This window comes from Pogonomyrmex barbatus, unplaced genomic scaffold, assembly GCF_055798465.1.
Source record: "Pogonomyrmex barbatus isolate J1 unplaced genomic scaffold, ASM5579846v1 scaffold1, whole genome shotgun sequence".
In the NCBI taxonomy this organism is placed as follows: domain Eukaryota; kingdom Metazoa; phylum Arthropoda; class Insecta; order Hymenoptera; family Formicidae; genus Pogonomyrmex; species Pogonomyrmex barbatus.
The window spans coordinates 4,844,360-4,861,871 of record NW_028297098.1 but is presented as its reverse complement, the minus strand read 5'-3'; the positions used below and the strand labels follow the sequence as shown (position 1 = coordinate 4,861,871).

The window sequence follows — 17,512 nt, the reverse complement described above, 5'->3', positions numbered from 1 at the left end:
AAACTGTTCTTTCCGTACATTACATATATCAATGAATAGACTAAAGAAATTACGAAAATAATTTTCTACTAATAAATTATCTTCTAAAATTATGAATTTATATTTTTCAACATCATATTACAATATATGACTCATTCAGGTATATCCGTAATTTTATTTATTATGATATATTAACATTATCAAAAAATAAATAAAATAATTTTACGATAGAAGAATTCTTACTTCGTAGTTACGAATTTCTATTTTATGACACTGGAGATGAATTCAAACATCTTAGAAAGGGCTTAGGTAGGCTCGTTTGGAATGAATCGATATTCAGGTCTCTGTAAAACGTTCTCCTTGTTCTTACATCTCGCTCGTAAAACGCGACCCAACGTACCCGAAGCACTCAGTACCACCTGCGGAAAATAATCCTGTCAGATGCTTCTCTCCAGCATGCGAATGCGCGACTCGGAAAAATCTTCGTCATGAGAGGACGCATATAAGTGCACGCCGGATTCGCTCGCGCATATACGAGATCCGCCGTTAATCTCGTCGTTACTCGACGGACACGCGATATCTGCGCATGAAAATTTTAACACCGTAATATATTCGCGACTGTAAGAATCCGAAGTCAAGGTCGCGATTTCAGTTTCATCGGGCATAGAACGACGGCGACAAATCGCCGCCGCGGGCCAGTCATGAAAGAATACCGCCCAGGATTGTGATGTAAATTTCGCGTACATTCGAAGGGAACGAATCGGACTCGACGTGGCTAATTAAAGTCGCGATTCGGATCCGCGAGATTTCTTTCCCTATATGAAGATTATTTAAATAAACCTTCGAAGCCGAAGCTCCGCTCGTTATTCTCGCGGGACAGCTGGACAACTCAATTAAAATTCTCGCCTGGATTGATATTATACGACGGTATAATTTGAGCAAGAAAGATTTGATCAAGCTCGTCATTAATTTAATATCGACATGTAAGGAAGGTGATAATTTATACACACAAAATTGGCAATGTATTTTTAATGAATCATACGAGGATCGTATAATAATTTAATACAAATTTGTAAGACGTCCCTTATAGAATAAATGAATGCAAGGTGAGAACGAGAATAATGTCCATGAAACAAGCTACTATAAGCGGGCTTGTCATCGATCGGCCGTACATGGAATTCTCACTAAAGATAATGCCTTATTTTAATCCTTTGATGCAAATGACTTGTCCGCGCACAAAACCTTTTTAATTTTAATTCTCTAGAATTTTGATACTTTTTACGATTATTTTGTGATAAAATTCTAATCTATTACATTAGCCAATAATTTAATAATTATTTTTATTAAAAAATAGAAAAATATAGTTTTCAAAATTGATTTGAAGAAATATCTGTGAATATCTATAAATTTGAATCTATTTTATAAAAAGACCAAATTGAAGAAATATCAATCAATCAGAATCATGCTATGCAATTCATGAAAAATTATCAATGATAATAAGTGCGCATAGGAAATATCAGCGAAATGACCGAATCCTTATGTTGTCAGTTGGACCTTCTCATTCGAGTGTATTTGATGTCGATATTGAGAGGACTGGGCGACGGGTGTTAGGATCGGCCAAGTGGCGATCGGTTGAGCATAGGAAGCTGCTAAGTACACGTTTGGTTTGCTCGCGATTGGCACAGCTACTTCAAGTTTGGTATTGCGATGAATCTGAGTCCTGCTCTGATTGGAAACAGCAGTGACAACCGGAAGCGCTTCTTTGGTGACGACCGGAACTGTCTCCTTGGTGACGACCGGAACTGTCTCCTTGGTGACGACCGGAACTGTCTCCTTGGTGACGACCGGAACTGTCTCCTTGATGACGACCGGAACTGTCTCCTTGGTGACGATCGGAACTACCTCCTTGGGGACAACCGCACGAACCGCGGCGACCGGCGTCTCGACAATTGCCAGCTGCGCCGTGTCGATCTTCACGGCATCCTTGCGATTTGGACCTTCCAATCCAAGACTCTTGTGAAGTTGGATCCGGTTTTCATTGTAGTCAGGTTGAACGGAGATAATCGGAAGCGGCTCCAAGTTGACAGCGGTGACTTCCGGTATCTGAACGTCAATCGTGTCTACGGCTCTAACGAGCTTTTCCGGCACTTTGACGCGAAGATTGTTGTGCACCTGGAAGCGACTCTGATGAGACGTCGCCAGGGGGGCCTGACTGGGAAGAATCACGGTTTCGTAGACTGGTTCCGACAGGACTCCGATCGTGTTGATGGGTTGAACAGACTTCAAACGAATGTTATTGTGAACATCGATGCGGCTCTGATGAGAGGTTGCCGCGCCAGTCAATCTCGGGATCAGAACCGAGTCTAGCAGTCCGTATATAGGCGCGAAGACGGTATGTGCGGCGCCGCGATTGGTCCGACTTTCGGATTTTTTCTCCGACGTTGGAAGCTCGTGGGAACTCTTCGGCGAAACGACCGCCGCCGAGTCCCGATCGGTCTGATCTCCCTGGGAACTTGGCTTTTCTGCCTGATGACGATCTTGATCGGCCGGTGCCTCCAGGCTGCGCTTCCTGCGGCTCATTGCGCGCTCCTCTTTCTCCTGGGCGGCTGCAGCAACAGCGGCGGCGGCGGCCTTCGCGTGTTCCTGCAGGTGGGCGTTCTTAGCTAACAGAACCTCGCCGGTCTCGAGCGGCGGATTGCCGTCGGTGGGCAGATTCGTCGCCGCGACGCGGAAGCCACCCTCATCCGCGACGTAGAAGACGGATTGTAGGATACCGTGCGCGTCCACGTAGCTGTAGGAGCCGCGCGTGACCCCATCGAGACCCCGGACTTCCTCTTTGGCGGACGGGCCGCCGGCGTAGCTGTACGCGTGCACCCCGGCGCGCGTGTCCTGCGACTGATAGTACACCGGAAGTGGATCTGCCAGATAGGCGTAGGGCAGCAGGGTCAGCTGCGCGCCCGCCGTCACGGCGAGAATCGCGAAAACTGGAATCTGTGGGGTTCAAATAAAGGTTTCTCACCTCGAACAACACGGAAGCGGGGGGGGGGGAGGAAGAATCAGGCGCCAAGATAAGTCTCGCTTCGTGAAGCAACCGACGCGTGTAAAAACTCCAAACTATTCGAAACCCTATCTGCGAGCGAGATTTACGTTTTTTCGATCTAAACGAGCGCGATTCTTTTACCGCGTATCTTTCACCGCGTGAATCATCTCCTTCCAGCAGCTGAAATTGCAAAGCGATAATTGCACGTGTTCTATATCGACACGCGCAATAAGCGCGACGACCCTACGATCGTCTCGGGATTAAAGAACGAACGTCGGTGCAATTCCGCGCGAAACGATATCCCGTTACTCGATATCGAAGATCCGCCAAGAAGATTGCCCCGTACCGGCAATACGGCGGAGGTACGATGCATTATACGCGCGCTCGTACGTTTCCGCGGCAGAAAATTCGGTCGAGTACGCTTTATCTAGTAACAAATGCAAATCGCGAGTGCACGCCCTCGAAACGCTCATTTCGAATGCAATCGTCTCGTCGGTGGATTTACTCGCGCAACTAGAGTTGGCGCGCGTTCTCGGAATGCCTCCTCGTCGAACGCGCGAGAATTACCCACGTCAGGGATTTCGTTTTCAGCTCGAGAAGAAAAGAGGAGGAGATACCTCTTGCATTTACCGCGGCGGATAGTCGGCGACGAAATGCCGGACGAATTTTTACGCCCGCGCGGTATCGGTAGCGTGGGGGGCACATCCGCAGGTAAACAGGAGTGTGGGACGGGGTGAGTTTATACTTGCATGAGCCTCTCGGGAGACTCAGCCTCTCTTTACGGTCCAATAAGGTCTGAAGAAGTGACGACGAGCCGCCTGTTCGGCGCGAAGAAAAGTAATAGAGCGCGGTCGATCTTTTACGCGTTCAGCCACAAAAGGAAGAAAAAAGCTGACGATTCTTCGAACTATATTTTCGTTTTAAACCGCTCGATGCAAGAGGGGAGATTATCGGTGGATGCGATAATCAGGAGAACATTGCGAATTTCAGCTACGGGATTTATTTGCAAATAAAAAGTAATTACGACGAATCGATGATTACAAATAGTCTAGAGAAACGACAATAATTAAAGAAAGAATTAATTTCAATATAACGATTGAATCTATCATGAAGAGATAGCACGTACCATTAAACAAACATCTCGTAAAATAAACAGATGCGCGAAACTATAAAAGGAAATGACATAAATCAATTTTCATAGAAATTGAAAAATTTCAGAAATTGAATTAATTTAAAACTCGAAATTTCCATGCTTGTTCGAGCAAACGATTTCGAAAGCGAATTCGTCGAAACTTGCTTTGCTGCGGACTATGTAGCTATCTGTGTAAGCGTTAAATAAAGAATCATAAAACGTTGTAACATTGTAACCCACAAGACCGGCACGAAAAACCTTGCTTTGCAAAAACAGCAGTTCTACCCCCATGTTAGCATTGGATAAGAGTGTGCCATTGGTCGAAGGCTTCGCCGCCGTAAAACGCGCGTGGTGGTCGCGCTCTCGTACCGTGGATTTACACGCGTATATTTTTCACCGCTTTTATATCTCGGCAAAAAGCAAGTAGGCCGACGGGCCTCATGCAAGAGCAATCCTTACAAATAAATTATAACGTTCACTCGTATATCACTCCCGCGAATGTTCGTTCTTTGCACGACCGCTATTTAGCGGTTATCATCTAAAGTAATAAAGACTTTACTTACAGATTTTTATGTGCAGCATAGATATAAAAGCAGTAGTTTAAAAATAATTAAAAAATAGATCAACGTAAATTTTATTATAATTTTGTACTATTTAATGAAGAGTTTCTTGCAAAATTCTATTTAATTAAATCTATTTAACATAGTCTATTTAATTAAATAAAATTTATAATTCGTAAAAGAAACTCATTTTTAGTTTACATGAAGCGAAACACCGAGGCGTCCTCTTTTAAGAATTAAAAAATCAATATTAAAGAAATCAAAGTCATCTTCGAGATAAAAAAATTAATAAAAATCTAAATAATAAAACACTTCAAAATCTGAAAGAAGGGTTGTGCTTACCAATGCCTGCATCACACACGGTATGTCAACCTCCTTGCTGGCTGAAGGACTGTCTGGGCTGTGCACTTTGTTTGCGATCTGGTTTTGACTTATATACGCAGCGCGAACCGGGCGGGATGACTTCGAACCAGGAACCTGAAGAACTGTCGAAGGACAAGGCAGTTTCCACTCGCCGAGACGGGATACGTCGATCCCGGATCGTGACGGTCGATCCTAAGATCCCCCGAGCACTTTCTCGCCCATCGTGCCGCCTTCGGCGTGTTTCGTTCGCGCTTGTCGTAAAGGTGAGAAAAACGGATGTACCGGATTCGATCCTCTTGCTCTTCTCGAAATGAATGATGGACAAGTTTCGCTTTCTTTCAACTTGCTGGAATTTAAGACGTTATCGTAGAGTAATAAATAAACAAGCAGATCTTGATTGATTTGCTATTTGGAAAAATTAACAGGTTTAATTTGTCATCACATTATTATATTTTAATTTATTCGTCTCTTTTCATTTACACATTCTTCTTTTATTTATCTGTAAAAAAAAAGACACACCTGTGGTTCGTCCATTCAATTGGACATTGATCATTAATTTCTCGATGAAGAGAAACGAACGTTCAATTCTTCGCCACGAATTCCTGATCGTAATTATCTGTATGACGCATGGCTTGGAGATTTTTAAGCGATAATGCAATTACGAGGCGTCGTACAGAACGGAGAGTTGAATGAAGCGGACACGCCAGAGAGACGGAACTGGTTCGACTTACTCGAGGTCGTTCAACGATCCCAATCGCGAAGGGATACGGAATTTCTTCGGTGGTAACACAAGCCCGGGCGTTCTGGCTTAGCGCACCGGCGGCTACGCTCGACCTCGGATCGCTTAATTCGCGACACTATGACGTACCTTAATGAGATTCTTACGCGAGAACCATGTTCCGGTTATGCTGGCTTCCTTACCTAGTCCACGATTATTCAAAGGAATGCAAAGATCCAGGGGAGAAGTGACTCGGAGACGTTGTCTTCCAAACGCGCTGTCCAGGGGAGCGTACATCTGTCAGAGGATCGTTTGAGAAGCTGTTTCATTAGTTTACGGAGAGGATCTACGTTCACATTATTAGTTTAATGTCACCATTATAATTGCTACGACGGTTGGCCGACATCAAGGCCATCAGGGTCCGCTCTCGGTAACACTCGTCTCTGCGTCTTATAAATACGCGGGCACGCACGTATTTGTTTCTGAGATGAAGCTTGTTCCTTAGGTTTAATGCGCGCGGTTTATTAAAGTGCATACCAAATCGAAACTCATACATGTCATAAGTTTGCGAACAGGATCAAGTAACATGCCTTTAATTTTCTTGATGGTGCGCCAGGGGAGGAGACTAAAGCCTGACTTGTTACTCTTCTTATTGCTTCTTCCACCGCGAAGCGTCGTACGTTTAAGAAATTGTGCATTTGACATCAGTAAAAATTTCGTACTTATTAAAGGTCTACACAGTGCCCCGCATGTTATTCTCTATTATAATTATAATAAATTGTGTATAATAACTGTATTTAAACATATGAATTAATTCAGATAAATTAGCGATGCGAAAATGTCTTCGTAACTTTAATACACGAAAAACTCAATCTTGGATTCTTAAATTCTTAAGTTCTCATATTAACGATTTTATATAATCAAAAATTGACAAAATTACTCCGCTCGCTTGTATTTAAATTCAATTTCTATTACAAAAAATACAAGTATAAAAAACGAAATTTACGGAACTTACGGCCCTTGCTTACGAGTAATTTTCCTTTAAAACGTGACCGGCTTCTTCGCTTTTTCTTTCGCAGAAGCGCGATTTATGCACGCGATTAGAAGCGAGATCGTACCTGACGATCGCCAGCAATTGTCGAGAATTTTTCAATCGCGAGTAACTCGATTGGCCTCGATCAGGGCCACAACGCACTCGTGTTCGGCGGAATTGTTCGGCTGCCGCGGCCTTTTTACCCCTTTTTTCACGCGCCGCAGACCGCAGACGTCCAGGAATCCCTCCTCTGGCACAATAAAATCATACGACCCTCGTCCTTGGCGGTGTCGGAGATTGCGATGACCCGGACCGTATGCGTGTGCACACGGCGTATGGTGTCCGTACGCCTCGAGCGAGTATTATAATGACATAAAGGGTTGCAAGCGCAAGGGATCAACCTGTCCACTGCCGCGATGTGTAAACTCGAGACCGCGAGTATTTGCATACATCCTTGTTTTCCAAGCAGCACGGACTTCAAACGCGAGCGATTGACTCGCGCGTAATGAAGTGCGCGATATCAAAGCGGATTATAATTAACACAATTACGCTTTTAATTATGTCACCAGTGGTAGCACTAGATATTGATGTCTTTTTGGAATCGACATCCCTATATACTGCAGATAATTTGTTCATATATTTATAATTTTTAGATTGTTAAATATGAAATACATACTACACGTAATGATCTTGGAAATTTTGTGGAAAACGAGTTTTTCGTGAGATATATATATATATATATATATATATATATATATATAAATATTTTTAAATAATGCAGTATCCTATTTTATAGTGTAAAAAGAAACAAAATTTATTTCTAGAAAAAGTTCCAAAAAAGTCAAGCTTAATATTTTCAAGATTAGAAAAAAACATGCGTCCTTTATTTGTCTATTTAATTTAATAAATATTTAAATTAACATTTTTTATTCGCTTCCTAGTGTAAGAATCATTTCTTCATGAGATTCGTATCTCGTAATCGGGTAATTCGATCCCGAGCGTCGAGGAGAAGATTTCTCATTCTTCTGGTCATCGGCCGTATCACGATGAAAAATCGGGATGTAAGAAAATGTGGGCGGGTATAGTAACCACTAAGGAATATCGCGTTCGATCTCTCGGCGCAATGGACCGGTGCTCGATATTTTTTTGTTATGGCCTAGCGTAAACGCGATATAAATAGGGGAACGTTACGATAAGCAGGAAATACAACTTCCACAATGGCGGTCAGTTACCGGTGTATTATTCTGAATTTTAAACAGCACCGGGGATGGCACTTAATTCACGCCCATGCCCCGCGTAGCGCACGTGCGCGTCGACATCGCCAGTTTAGAGTCGACGTTTAATCTCGGCGGGATTCCTTACTCTTGCTTTTAAGGAAACGATCGACGTCGATTTAGTCAGGAATCCCGCCGCATCCGCAACCCGGATGCAGCTCTCGCAAGAATGTCCCGCGCAAGAATTCTCACGCGGAACGCGACGTGTTTGTTTGTCAATATCCAAGCATCCTGCTTCCTCATTCCTCCCACCGTCGAGGACCGTTTCGCGGGCTAATCCAACAAGACACACCTTCAGCGAGCGAGTCCAAGCGCGAGGTAACGGCAAGCCGTGACCTTTCAGGTGGTTCTTCTCGCTTCCGGTCATCGTCCGTAGCACGATCGCGAAGGGACCCGCGGTCGTGGGCGCGATCTTCGGGATGTCTTGTCCGCAGGATTCGTCTTGTATTTACTGCTACTAGCAGCAACAGCAGCAGCAGCAGCAGCAGCAGCAGCAGCAGCAGCAGCAGCACGTAGAAGAGACACCGGCGTTGGCGTTTGGAGGCGAGGATAGCCGCGAAAGCGTGGATAATCAAGGAATGGGCTCCCGCGTGTCGCGAGGCGAGGCCAGGAAGATGAAGAGGATGGCGAGGAAAAAAAAAAGCGGCGAGAGAAGATAAAGGGAGAAAGAGATCGCGCGCGATCGAGGACGAAGGAATCGGCTACGAGAGTCGTACAATAATGGTCGGACCGTGAACACGGTTGGTAGAAACACTCGATCGCTCGCGCTGCTCTCCTCCGCTGCTGCGCACCGTAGGTCAAGGCACCTCTTATTTCCTTAATCCTTCTTCGATTCAGAGACTTCAAAGTAACACACCGATCGGCAGTTCTTTCCTTTCTCTCTTCTTTTCTCTTTCTTTCGTGATTCTCAGCTGCAACAATATGTAGAACTTTATGATCTTACAGTTGTAAAATAATTGTAATGATGACACAACGTAATTTGTATATCTATATCAGTTCAAGATACTGAGAGGAATAAATTATTTGCATATAATTAGCTTCCTCCATTCAATGTAATATTCTTTATCAGAAACGAAATTTTTCAATTCGATATTCTTTCATTTGGTCTCCTTAATAGTCTCCGCACAAGCTCAAAGATCATGATGTTTCGCTATTTTTATTAATGAAAGATTATTTCAAGGAACATTCCGTTGACTAGATTTTTGATTGAGCACGTCGTTGTTAAGTTCCGTTTTCTTATCGTTTTCTTATCAAGGCTAAGTTAATCGCTATATATCATCGCCGCATACAAGATCACGGTCGTTTGCCGTGTGTATCGGCGACATTTCTCAAGTGTACGCGAAAAGAATCATCAAGCCGCCTCCTCCTTCCCCTTTCGCAGATCTCTCGCCAGTCGTCTCGGACGCTTGGTGTTACGTCCCGGCGGGACGACCATTTAGAATTCCAACAAGATGCACGCGTCCGCGAACAGTAAAATCATCCCCATTGAAAAATCGCCGCCAGTGGAAACCCCCATGTGCGAAGAACCACACCCACGCATCTCGCCGCGTCGACCGCCGTCGAGATCCGGCTACATATTTGCGGAGGTCGCCTTACGTCGTAAACAACATAAACATAATGCAGTCGAGCCGGTGGACCACACCCGGCGTGCATATGCACTCACTCACGCACATATAGGCGTATACACTCGCATATGCGTGTACGCATATTGTAGCAAGAACTCGACGCGACTATCCGCGCGACGTGACATTGCTCATCGTGGTGGTCGAAAAATGTCGGCGGATAAAACGGATAAGTGGATAAATGAACTTCCTCATTTGATAAATTGTACAAGTCGCTAAGTGGTCCTTTATCGTGTGCATTTAAATTAAAACGAATGTACAACCAAAAGGCGTGTATATCGTATGCTCGATGGTATAACTGATGCACTGGTATACTGATGCACCAGGTGTAAAGTGCGCTAAACGATAAACGTGATTCTTGCGTTTCTTTCTTTTTTATAGTACTTTCTTATGAACAAACTAGACACTTATAGTATATTTAAGACAATAACGATACTATATGATAACAAATTATGTAAACTACTATATAATGTATTCTCAAACAAAACAAGATATTATAAATTTATTTAGCTTAACAATTAATAAATTTATAATAAGATATACTCCTATAAAAAATTATAAAATTTATAATTATAATTTATAATTATAAATTTTATTATCAACATAAATTGTCACAATTTGTTTTTTTTTATTAAATCCAACTATACAACTTCAGGAATAACATTTACATGTAAAACATGCCCTCTTCTTAAAACAAGCAAATCTACAATCCCTGATTGTTCTATAACTTTATAAATATTGTCTGAATTCAATACAGGCTCGCCATTAGCATGCGTCACTATATCTCCACGTTGCAATCCAGCACTGTAATAGTAAGAAGATAATAACTAAATCTTCATTATTATATAAATATGTATATGTCCTATATATATTTATTTATTACAATTTCTTCAATATTAAATATTATTATAATTAAATACTGAATTTCATTCTTCATAAAAAATATTCAATTATTCTGTTATTTTATTTTGTTATTTGATACTTATTCTGTAAAAAACTTTTTGTTTTCAATTACTTGTAATTCACAAATTATATGATAATATAAAATATGATAATATAAAATACATTTTTAAGAAAAACATTTATTACAAAAACATTTATACAAATTAGTGAATTCTCAAATAAATAAAATTTAAGATGATAATAATGGAAGACTTTTATATTATTTTATGACTTACTTATACGCTGGAGATCCGCGTATTACTTTCCATACAATAACTCCATGCTGAACATTCATAAACTCAGTATATTGTTGCATCTCATGCAAGATTTCTGGCATCAGAGTTAACATTGTAATACCAATATATTTTCTATTGGATGTCTTTGTTATGTCTGCAAAAACAATTTTTGTTTCAGTATGGATTGAAATATTTCAATTTCCAAGTCTATATCCAAGTTATCCAAGTTTATATCAAGTTTAGCTTGTATATTGGCTTTTCTTCTTCAATCTATTAAAATAATAATTCGAATTACCTTTGTCCTTTTTACATGATTCCTTCAAGAATTCTTTTGCATAATCTATAGGTATGGCAAATGAAATGCCAGCCGTCATTTTCATTGCATTTATACCTATCGCCTCTCCATTCAAGTTCACAAGAGGTCCACCCGAATTTCCAAACTAGAGAAACACAATATTTATTAATCATATAAAGTATGACATAACACATATTTTTTTCAAGAATCAAAACTTAACAGTAACTGCTGCATCCGTTTGAATGTACTCCATGTGCGAGTCTCGTATACCAAGTTGTCTACCTTCTCTCTTTATACTGCTCACTATTCCACTTGTTATAGTATTGTTAAGAGCCAACGGGGAACCAATAGCCACTACAAACTCTCCCAATCTGATATTGGCTGAAGAACCAAGTTTCATTACTGGCAAATTAGTCTGCATGATTGAATAGTACAAGTTTAGTAATCATCAGAATTTTAATATTTATATTTATATAAATAAGAACATTACCGCATTTATCCGTACGGTAGCAAGATCACTTTGCATATCTATACATTCTACTGTTCCAATATATGTACTACCATTATGAAGTTGTATCTATAGAAGATAAGAAAACAATATAAAAAAATTTTTTCATGATAACAGATTACTAATATAAATTTTATTAAATGATAATCTAAGTTAAAGATAGATTTTAAATTTTCAAAAAATTATTTATAAAATTCAAAATATATCGTCTAATATTGCTTGTGGCACATAGTTGTGTGCATAGTTTGTTCAAAAAGAATAAGAAGTTTCCCAATGGACTCACGCTTACTTTAGCCGTTGTATTGGGCTTATCTATTACAACATGAGCATTTGTCAAAATTAATCCATCTTGACTAATGATAAATCCAGATCCCCTATTGATAATAAGTGGATTTCTGTTTGCAATTAAAAAATGATGATCAATATATACTTAAATGAAATCATAGATATATGCTAGATATAAAAATATATCATTACGTTTTGTCATAGATCTCAATATATACAACAGTTGATATACATTCCTGTATCACGTCCGCTATAAAATTATATCTATCTCTGTTCCGATGAATGTCATCGGGCGGTGAAGCGGCATGTATCATGGAAAAGAAGGGAATATTCAGACTTTTGATTCTGTGTCGAATATCATCTCTCCAATTATACAAAGCGTAACCGAGACCCGCCGCTGAGACGAATGTGGTGTAGGTTAGGAAGTTTTTTTTCTTCTTGCTGAACACTCCCTGTTCATGTTGACATTGTTGTCGCTGTTGTTTTTGTAAATGAAACGCTCGAATTCCCGTATGCGGCTTGGCGAGAATAACCGTGGTGAAACGCGGCACACTCGTGCCGCTCCTCACAAGGAACATCGACGGCATACATGTCCAGGTAAACGCCATCTTCAGACTGTCAAGCGAATATTCTGTTTGGTCGGCGATAATCAACAATCTTGATACAATTCAAACGCTCATGACCGCCTCGAGCTCCCATTTTCGTACAAATCTCCGAGAAAAAGACCGTTCTCGTACCGGTGCTCGGTAAATGATTTCAAATCTTAACGATTTCAAATCTTCGCGCTTGATTGTTTTTGGTAAACTTCGTGCAATTTCTTCGATTGGTCAAAAATTTGAACGTTGAGCATGCGCATTGCAGGATTCAGCACGAGTAAAATTAGTGGACAAACAAAAAAGATTTCCGTAATAAATTTACAAAATAAATTAATTAAATTAAATTTATTAACTTTACTTATACTTATATATTACAATTTTGTCTCTATTTTTTATAATTTTTCATTTAATCTAAATTATTTACTCTAAATCCATTATAGGGTGTCCCAAAATTATCAGAGATCTTTTATAAGCGAGTTTTTTTGAAATATTTTAAGACAGAAATTCTAACACGAAAATGTTTATAATACTTCTGAAATTATAAAAAAAAATTGATCAACTACAGAGGCTAGATTTCGCGCACTCAGGCATGTTATATCGCATGGTAGTGAAACTGTTATCGTACATTGACTTTCTAAATATTAACATAATGTTTTATATAATAAAGAGATCAGAGATCTTTTAAGCTTTGTCTTGCTTATCTGTGATTATTTAATTTAAATTACACATAAGGATTAATGTTAGTCTAATATCAAACCACATATATACATCGAATTGTCAAAACTGTCGAATGAAGTATGTCATGAACGGGCGAGTGACTTTTTTCGTAATCATATCAAATTATCATATGAAATCATCAATGTAGAAAAATCTTATATTATCATTACAGTATTTATTTCTTGTTTATCACATAAATAAAAATTAATTCATATATATGATACAAAATCTCACAAAATCAAGTCACTACAGTTGGTAATCAATTTTATTTGTTTCTAATTTAATAAGTATTGTAACATTTTTATATTAGGATTTTCGTTGCTTTTGCTTAAAAATTAGAATATATTGAAAAAATTTTAAAAATTATATTAAATATAATAGTAGGAAGTGCTTTTTTTCTCTCCTCCAAAAAATAATTCATAGTAGGTTTGCATTTTTATTTTTTATTGTGTTGTTAACACAGTATAATTATAAGATGAAATGTCAGATTAGATAAATGATATCTATGGAATTAATTAATTATATTATTGAAACATCTCGTTAGAGACTTCGTTGCCTGGGAGTATCACGTTCAAATCGGCATCGAGTTTTCGATCACTGCCAACAGCATTTGAAATTCTGCAGGATGAATCGATGTAGCAAGATTCTAAATGAAATAATTTTCATAAACATTTATAAATTGACTAACAGACATCTTTAAATAATTTTCATCTGATATTTCAATATATTTATATATATATTTTTTTTAAATTATATATATATTTATATAAACTGTGTAAAACGATTTTAATATTTAATATATATTAGAACTTTTCAACATTACAAAAATGACTGATAGCTTTTAAAATTCTAATCGAAAATTATTTTAATTACTATCACATCAATCTCTATATAAAGTTTTTAACAAAATATTATCTACATAAATGTAAATTTTTTTACGTTACGAACTTTATTTATTTGGAGTAAATACTATATTACAAATTCTTGAAAAAGTGAAATTTAACGTTCAATCTTAGGAAATTTTTGAAAAATTTATCCCACCTTGTGAGCAGCAAATTCCGTTTGAAGCGCATCTCGCTGTATTTCCACGGCACATTGCGTATCCAGCGATGCAAGGCCTGATATATAAACTTTCTTTTCTGCATCGATATGTTTCTGATGTTCCTATGAAGCAACCGATATTAGGGCCACAGCAGATATGAGGCCCAAAGCATTGTCCTAGATGATTGGGACCACATGAAGGACACTGAAAGAAGAATATGTAATAATGTAATTATAAATATATTATATATGCTTATATATAAATTACAAAGATATCATTAATAAACTATAGGAGTTTATGCAGTTACATATTATCAGCAAATTAAAAATCAATCTAATTATGAAAAATAATTACAAACTAGCAATATAAAAGTAGATCAATATGTGAAATATAAATTTTAATGACGTATTAATTAAATATAGAAGTTTCAAAATTCCTAATAAGATTAAATTTTCAAAAAGTAGCAGAAATTAAAGAATGTGATATTGTAAAAGATAGACAATGTGATGTGATGATAACAAAGAATATAACGCACTTCCCGTACAACATTTCCCAAAGGTGCGAGATCACTTCTCTTTCCGCCGCGAGGACAATTCGTAATTAAACAAGCATAACTTAGGAAAATCAAACTTGCAAAAACAACAATCTTTTTTAACATTCTGAGTATATTTTTGTTGTGCGATGTTGTGCGAGATGATATACGGACGATTGGAAAGACACTTCTGCATCTCGAGAAGTTTCCTCAGTTATTTATATCATTGAAACTTGGTACTTAAAATTCCTTCTGGGTATTCGGGAATATTTCCACTCGCAACACAGCACTCTAAAGATTATAGAAATCCCATCTTTATGTGAGAATATAAAGATGTATAATAAGGTGAATAATAAGATGTTGTTCCTCCATGTATTGTTATGGGAATAGTTTTTCTATTTTTTTCTATTTTTCTTTACAGAATAAGATTTGAAAAATATGCAGAGAAAGAAATAAAAATATATTTGCGAATCTTTCTTATAATATGTATATATTCATACATCCATATGTATATTTCATATAATTAGCATAAGCATATTGTTACATAAATAAACTTACACTTTTTTATTTTACTCGTGAGAGTTTCTTATTTTTTAGGTTTTTATTCTTTTTTAATTTTAAGACTTTATTTTTATCGATTATGAAAGCTTCTTGTTTAACTTTCTTGGAATGTTCAATTTTGCTCTTCTTAATTGGCGATGTTTTTAATCCACGATCTATTTTGCGTTTCTTGATTGTCTTGTCTTTCTTTATATTTATCTCATTGTCAGTTGTAATTTTAGTAGAAGATAAATTAGGACATTGTTTTCTAGTGTGGCCTACAAATAAATAAAATATTAATAACAGATGTAATAATTAATATATTCATCGAAATGAATATTCCGGCACTTACCTAATTCATCGCATTTAAAACATTTTCCTGTAATAATTGGTATTGAGCCACATATATGTTTCTCTAACATACATCTTTTACAAATTTGACAATGTTTCCAAGTAGGCTTCACACAGCGTTTGCATATGTTGCAATGCTTGTACGTTTGACCATCTTTGGAAGTACATTCCTTACACTTCTTGCAATGCTTATTTTCACCGGAAACCCACTTTTCACAGTGTTTGCAAAATTTATATCCATCAGACATAGGAAGCTCTAGTAGATTCAATGGTATATTCGTAAAAATTCTCACTGGAGAACCATATTTCTTTCCATGTTTTTCTGATATAAATAAGGGATGATTATCGTAATCCACTTTATAATCAGACATTTTCAAGTCTTTCAAGCCACCAGTCACACATGGTGGATTACTTTTCTCTCTCATTATATGTTCCATAAAATATGGAAATATAAACATAATTTTTAAAGACAAATCATCATGTTTATTCAATTTTTTGTATAGGTCAGATATTGTCTGTATGGTGTATGATATCGGTTCCACACGACCACCAAATGGAGGATCACATATTAAATAAGTATCCTTTCCATCATTTTGAGTAAGAAAATCTTTAAATATACCAATGGCATCTTTGTTAAAAAAGTGATGATTAAAAAGATTATACCAGCAATAATCCAATGGACCAAAAAAATTATGCTGAAATTATATATAAAAACATATTTAAATATGTTAAATAATTTATGTAAATAATTTATGTTGAGATTAATATATATATTTATATAACACTTTAACATAATTAATAATTTCTGTAGTTTTCAAAAATACTTACAAATCTTCCATCAAAGTCTAAAAGAAGAGAAGACATTTGATCCATATGATATTCGATTATATATTCATGTATTCTTGGCGTTCCGATACAAAGAACTTGCTTAGCTCCAAGTTTCAAGAGCATATTTATTATATCTTCTGTGGATTTCTTAGAAAATAAATATTGCGCTTCCTTCTTTGCATTCTCTAAAGGTTTTAAAAGCTCCGTTGGATGATGCATTTGATAATCAGTTAAATGCTCTGTAATTTCGTGATCTATATGGTCGTCTTTTTCAAAATTAAATATTAATTTCTCACAACTATGGCAGTAACATCGCTTTGTCACAGGTTCTGTTTTGAGTTTATTAAAACGAATATACAATTCTTGATGAATGTAACGTCGAACAAACTTCTTATTTTCCAATTCCCACATATGTTTTTGAGATTTAGACAATTCTTGATCATATTTTAAATAAAATTTGCATAATTTTCTATCTCGACAGGCAGAACATGCATAAAATTTATCTATTTCACCCTTGATATATCTACCAAATAATAATGTTGGTCCTGTATAAAAGAATTAATTTTATCTAGATATATGAAGGAATATATAAAACTAAAGGAATATACAACACGAAACATGGCATTTCCTCGGCAAATTAATTTTTTTTATATAGAAGTAATAAATTTAAATGTGCACAAATGTGAAAATTACCATGAGGACATCGCGGGTGATTTGCAAGACTTTCCCATAAATATTCCACACCACGTGGGTCACTCATGTTGTGTGCATACATAAACAATTTACAGCTGTTACAGGTAAGTTTAGGTTCTATTATCCTAGTTGAGAATACATATATTAGATGGCACAACATTTCACGATGATTTTTACTGGTTGGTTGGTTGAACCACTTGGCGCCAAATATAAATCATCTAGCTCA

At 37.5% G+C, this 17,512-nt stretch overlaps 4 protein-coding genes and 1 long non-coding RNA gene across 7 annotated transcripts; 1 reads left to right on the top strand and 4 right to left on the bottom strand.

Moving 5' to 3' along the window:
* Positions 1-995: 995 nt before the first annotated feature.
* On the bottom strand, positions 996-5,211 carry LOC105432440 (uncharacterized). Its single transcript, XM_011647251.2, has 2 exons — positions 5,054-5,211; positions 996-2,970 (listed from the first exon to the last, which is right to left on the bottom strand). Exons 1-2 carry the CDS (start codon positions 5,063-5,065, stop codon positions 1,516-1,518), a joined length of 1,467 nt encoding a protein of 488 aa, XP_011645553.2. The 5' UTR covers positions 5,066-5,211; the 3' UTR covers positions 996-1,515.
* Positions 5,212-7,816: 2,605 nt separating this feature from the next.
* Positions 7,817-10,263, top strand: LOC148937975 (uncharacterized). Its single transcript, XR_016140371.1, has 2 exons — positions 7,817-8,839; positions 9,481-10,263. It is a non-coding gene; the product is annotated as an uncharacterized LOC148937975 (long non-coding RNA).
* A 66-nt stretch (positions 10,264-10,329) lies between these two features.
* HtrA2 (HTRA2-related serine protease) lies at positions 10,330-12,731 on the bottom strand. 2 transcript variants are annotated; one of them, XM_089081460.1, is made up of 7 exons: positions 12,180-12,731; positions 11,986-12,097; positions 11,685-11,771; positions 11,415-11,609; positions 11,195-11,339; positions 10,900-11,053; positions 10,330-10,525 (listed from the first exon to the last, which is right to left on the bottom strand). In XM_089081460.1, exons 1-7 carry the CDS (start codon positions 12,593-12,595, stop codon positions 10,363-10,365), a joined length of 1,272 nt encoding a protein of 423 aa, XP_088937586.1. In that variant the 5' UTR covers positions 12,596-12,731; the 3' UTR covers positions 10,330-10,362. The 2 variants fall into 2 exon arrangements, with proteins under 2 accessions (XP_088937586.1, XP_011645555.3); XM_011647253.3 differs by having other exon boundaries at positions 11,992-12,097; positions 12,180-12,730.
* Positions 12,732-13,723: 992 nt separating this feature from the next.
* LOC105432443 (neurophysin 1-like) lies at positions 13,724-15,013 on the bottom strand. Its single transcript, XM_011647255.3, has 3 exons — positions 14,878-15,013; positions 14,342-14,546; positions 13,724-13,946 (listed from the first exon to the last, which is right to left on the bottom strand). Exons 1-3 carry the CDS (start codon positions 14,998-15,000, stop codon positions 13,825-13,827), a joined length of 450 nt encoding a protein of 149 aa, XP_011645557.1. The 5' UTR covers positions 15,001-15,013; the 3' UTR covers positions 13,724-13,824.
* On the bottom strand, positions 14,417-17,492 carry LOC105432442 (rRNA N(6)-adenosine-methyltransferase ZCCHC4). 2 transcript variants are annotated; one of them, XM_089081349.1, is made up of 5 exons: positions 17,287-17,490; positions 16,594-17,138; positions 15,767-16,460; positions 15,433-15,692; positions 14,417-14,546 (listed from the first exon to the last, which is right to left on the bottom strand). In XM_089081349.1, the coding sequence occupies exons 1-4, from the start codon at positions 17,444-17,446 to the stop codon at positions 15,439-15,441; spliced, it is 1,653 nt and encodes a 550-aa protein (XP_088937475.1). In that variant the 5' UTR covers positions 17,447-17,490; the 3' UTR covers positions 14,417-14,546; positions 15,433-15,438. The 2 variants fall into 2 exon arrangements, with proteins under 2 accessions (XP_088937475.1, XP_011645556.2); XM_011647254.3 differs by lacking the exon at positions 14,417-14,546 and adding an exon at positions 14,898-15,165 and having other exon boundaries at positions 17,287-17,492.
* Positions 17,493-17,512: the final 20 nt, after the last annotated feature.

Excerpts from the sequence above, each read along its gene's own strand:
- HtrA2 (XM_089081460.1), bottom strand. The coding sequence starts at position 12,595 with ATGGCGTTTACCTGGACATGTATGCCGTCGATGTTCCTTGTGAGGAGC. Across the intron at positions 12,098-12,179 it reads ATTGAGATCTATGACAAAAC|AAATCCACTTATTATCAATA; the intron begins GTAATGATATAT and ends AATTGCAAACAG. Across the intron at positions 11,340-11,414 it reads AAACGGATGCAGCAGTTACT|TTTGGAAATTCGGGTGGACC; the intron begins GTTAAGTTTTGA and ends GTGTTTCTCTAG.
- LOC105432443 (XM_011647255.3), bottom strand. The coding sequence starts at position 15,000 with ATGTTAAAAAAGATTGTTGTTTTTGCAAGTTTGATTTTCCTAAGTTAT. Across the intron at positions 14,547-14,877 it reads TGGGAAATGTTGTACGGGAA|TGTCCTTCATGTGGTCCCAA; the intron begins GTGCGTTATATT and ends TTCTTCTTTCAG. Across the intron at positions 13,947-14,341 it reads CGGAATTTGCTGCTCACAAG|AATCTTGCTACATCGATTCA; the intron begins GTGGGATAAATT and ends TATTTCATTTAG.
- LOC105432442 (XM_011647254.3), bottom strand. The coding sequence starts at position 17,446 with ATGTTGTGCCATCTAATATATGTATTCTCAACTAGGATAATAGAACCT. Across the intron at positions 16,461-16,593 it reads TAGACTTTGATGGAAGATTT|CATAATTTTTTTGGTCCATT; the intron begins GTAAGTATTTTT and ends ATATAATTTCAG. Across the intron at positions 15,693-15,766 it reads TTTTAAATGCGATGAATTAG|GCCACACTAGAAAACAATGT; the intron begins GTAAGTGCCGGA and ends ATTTATTTGTAG.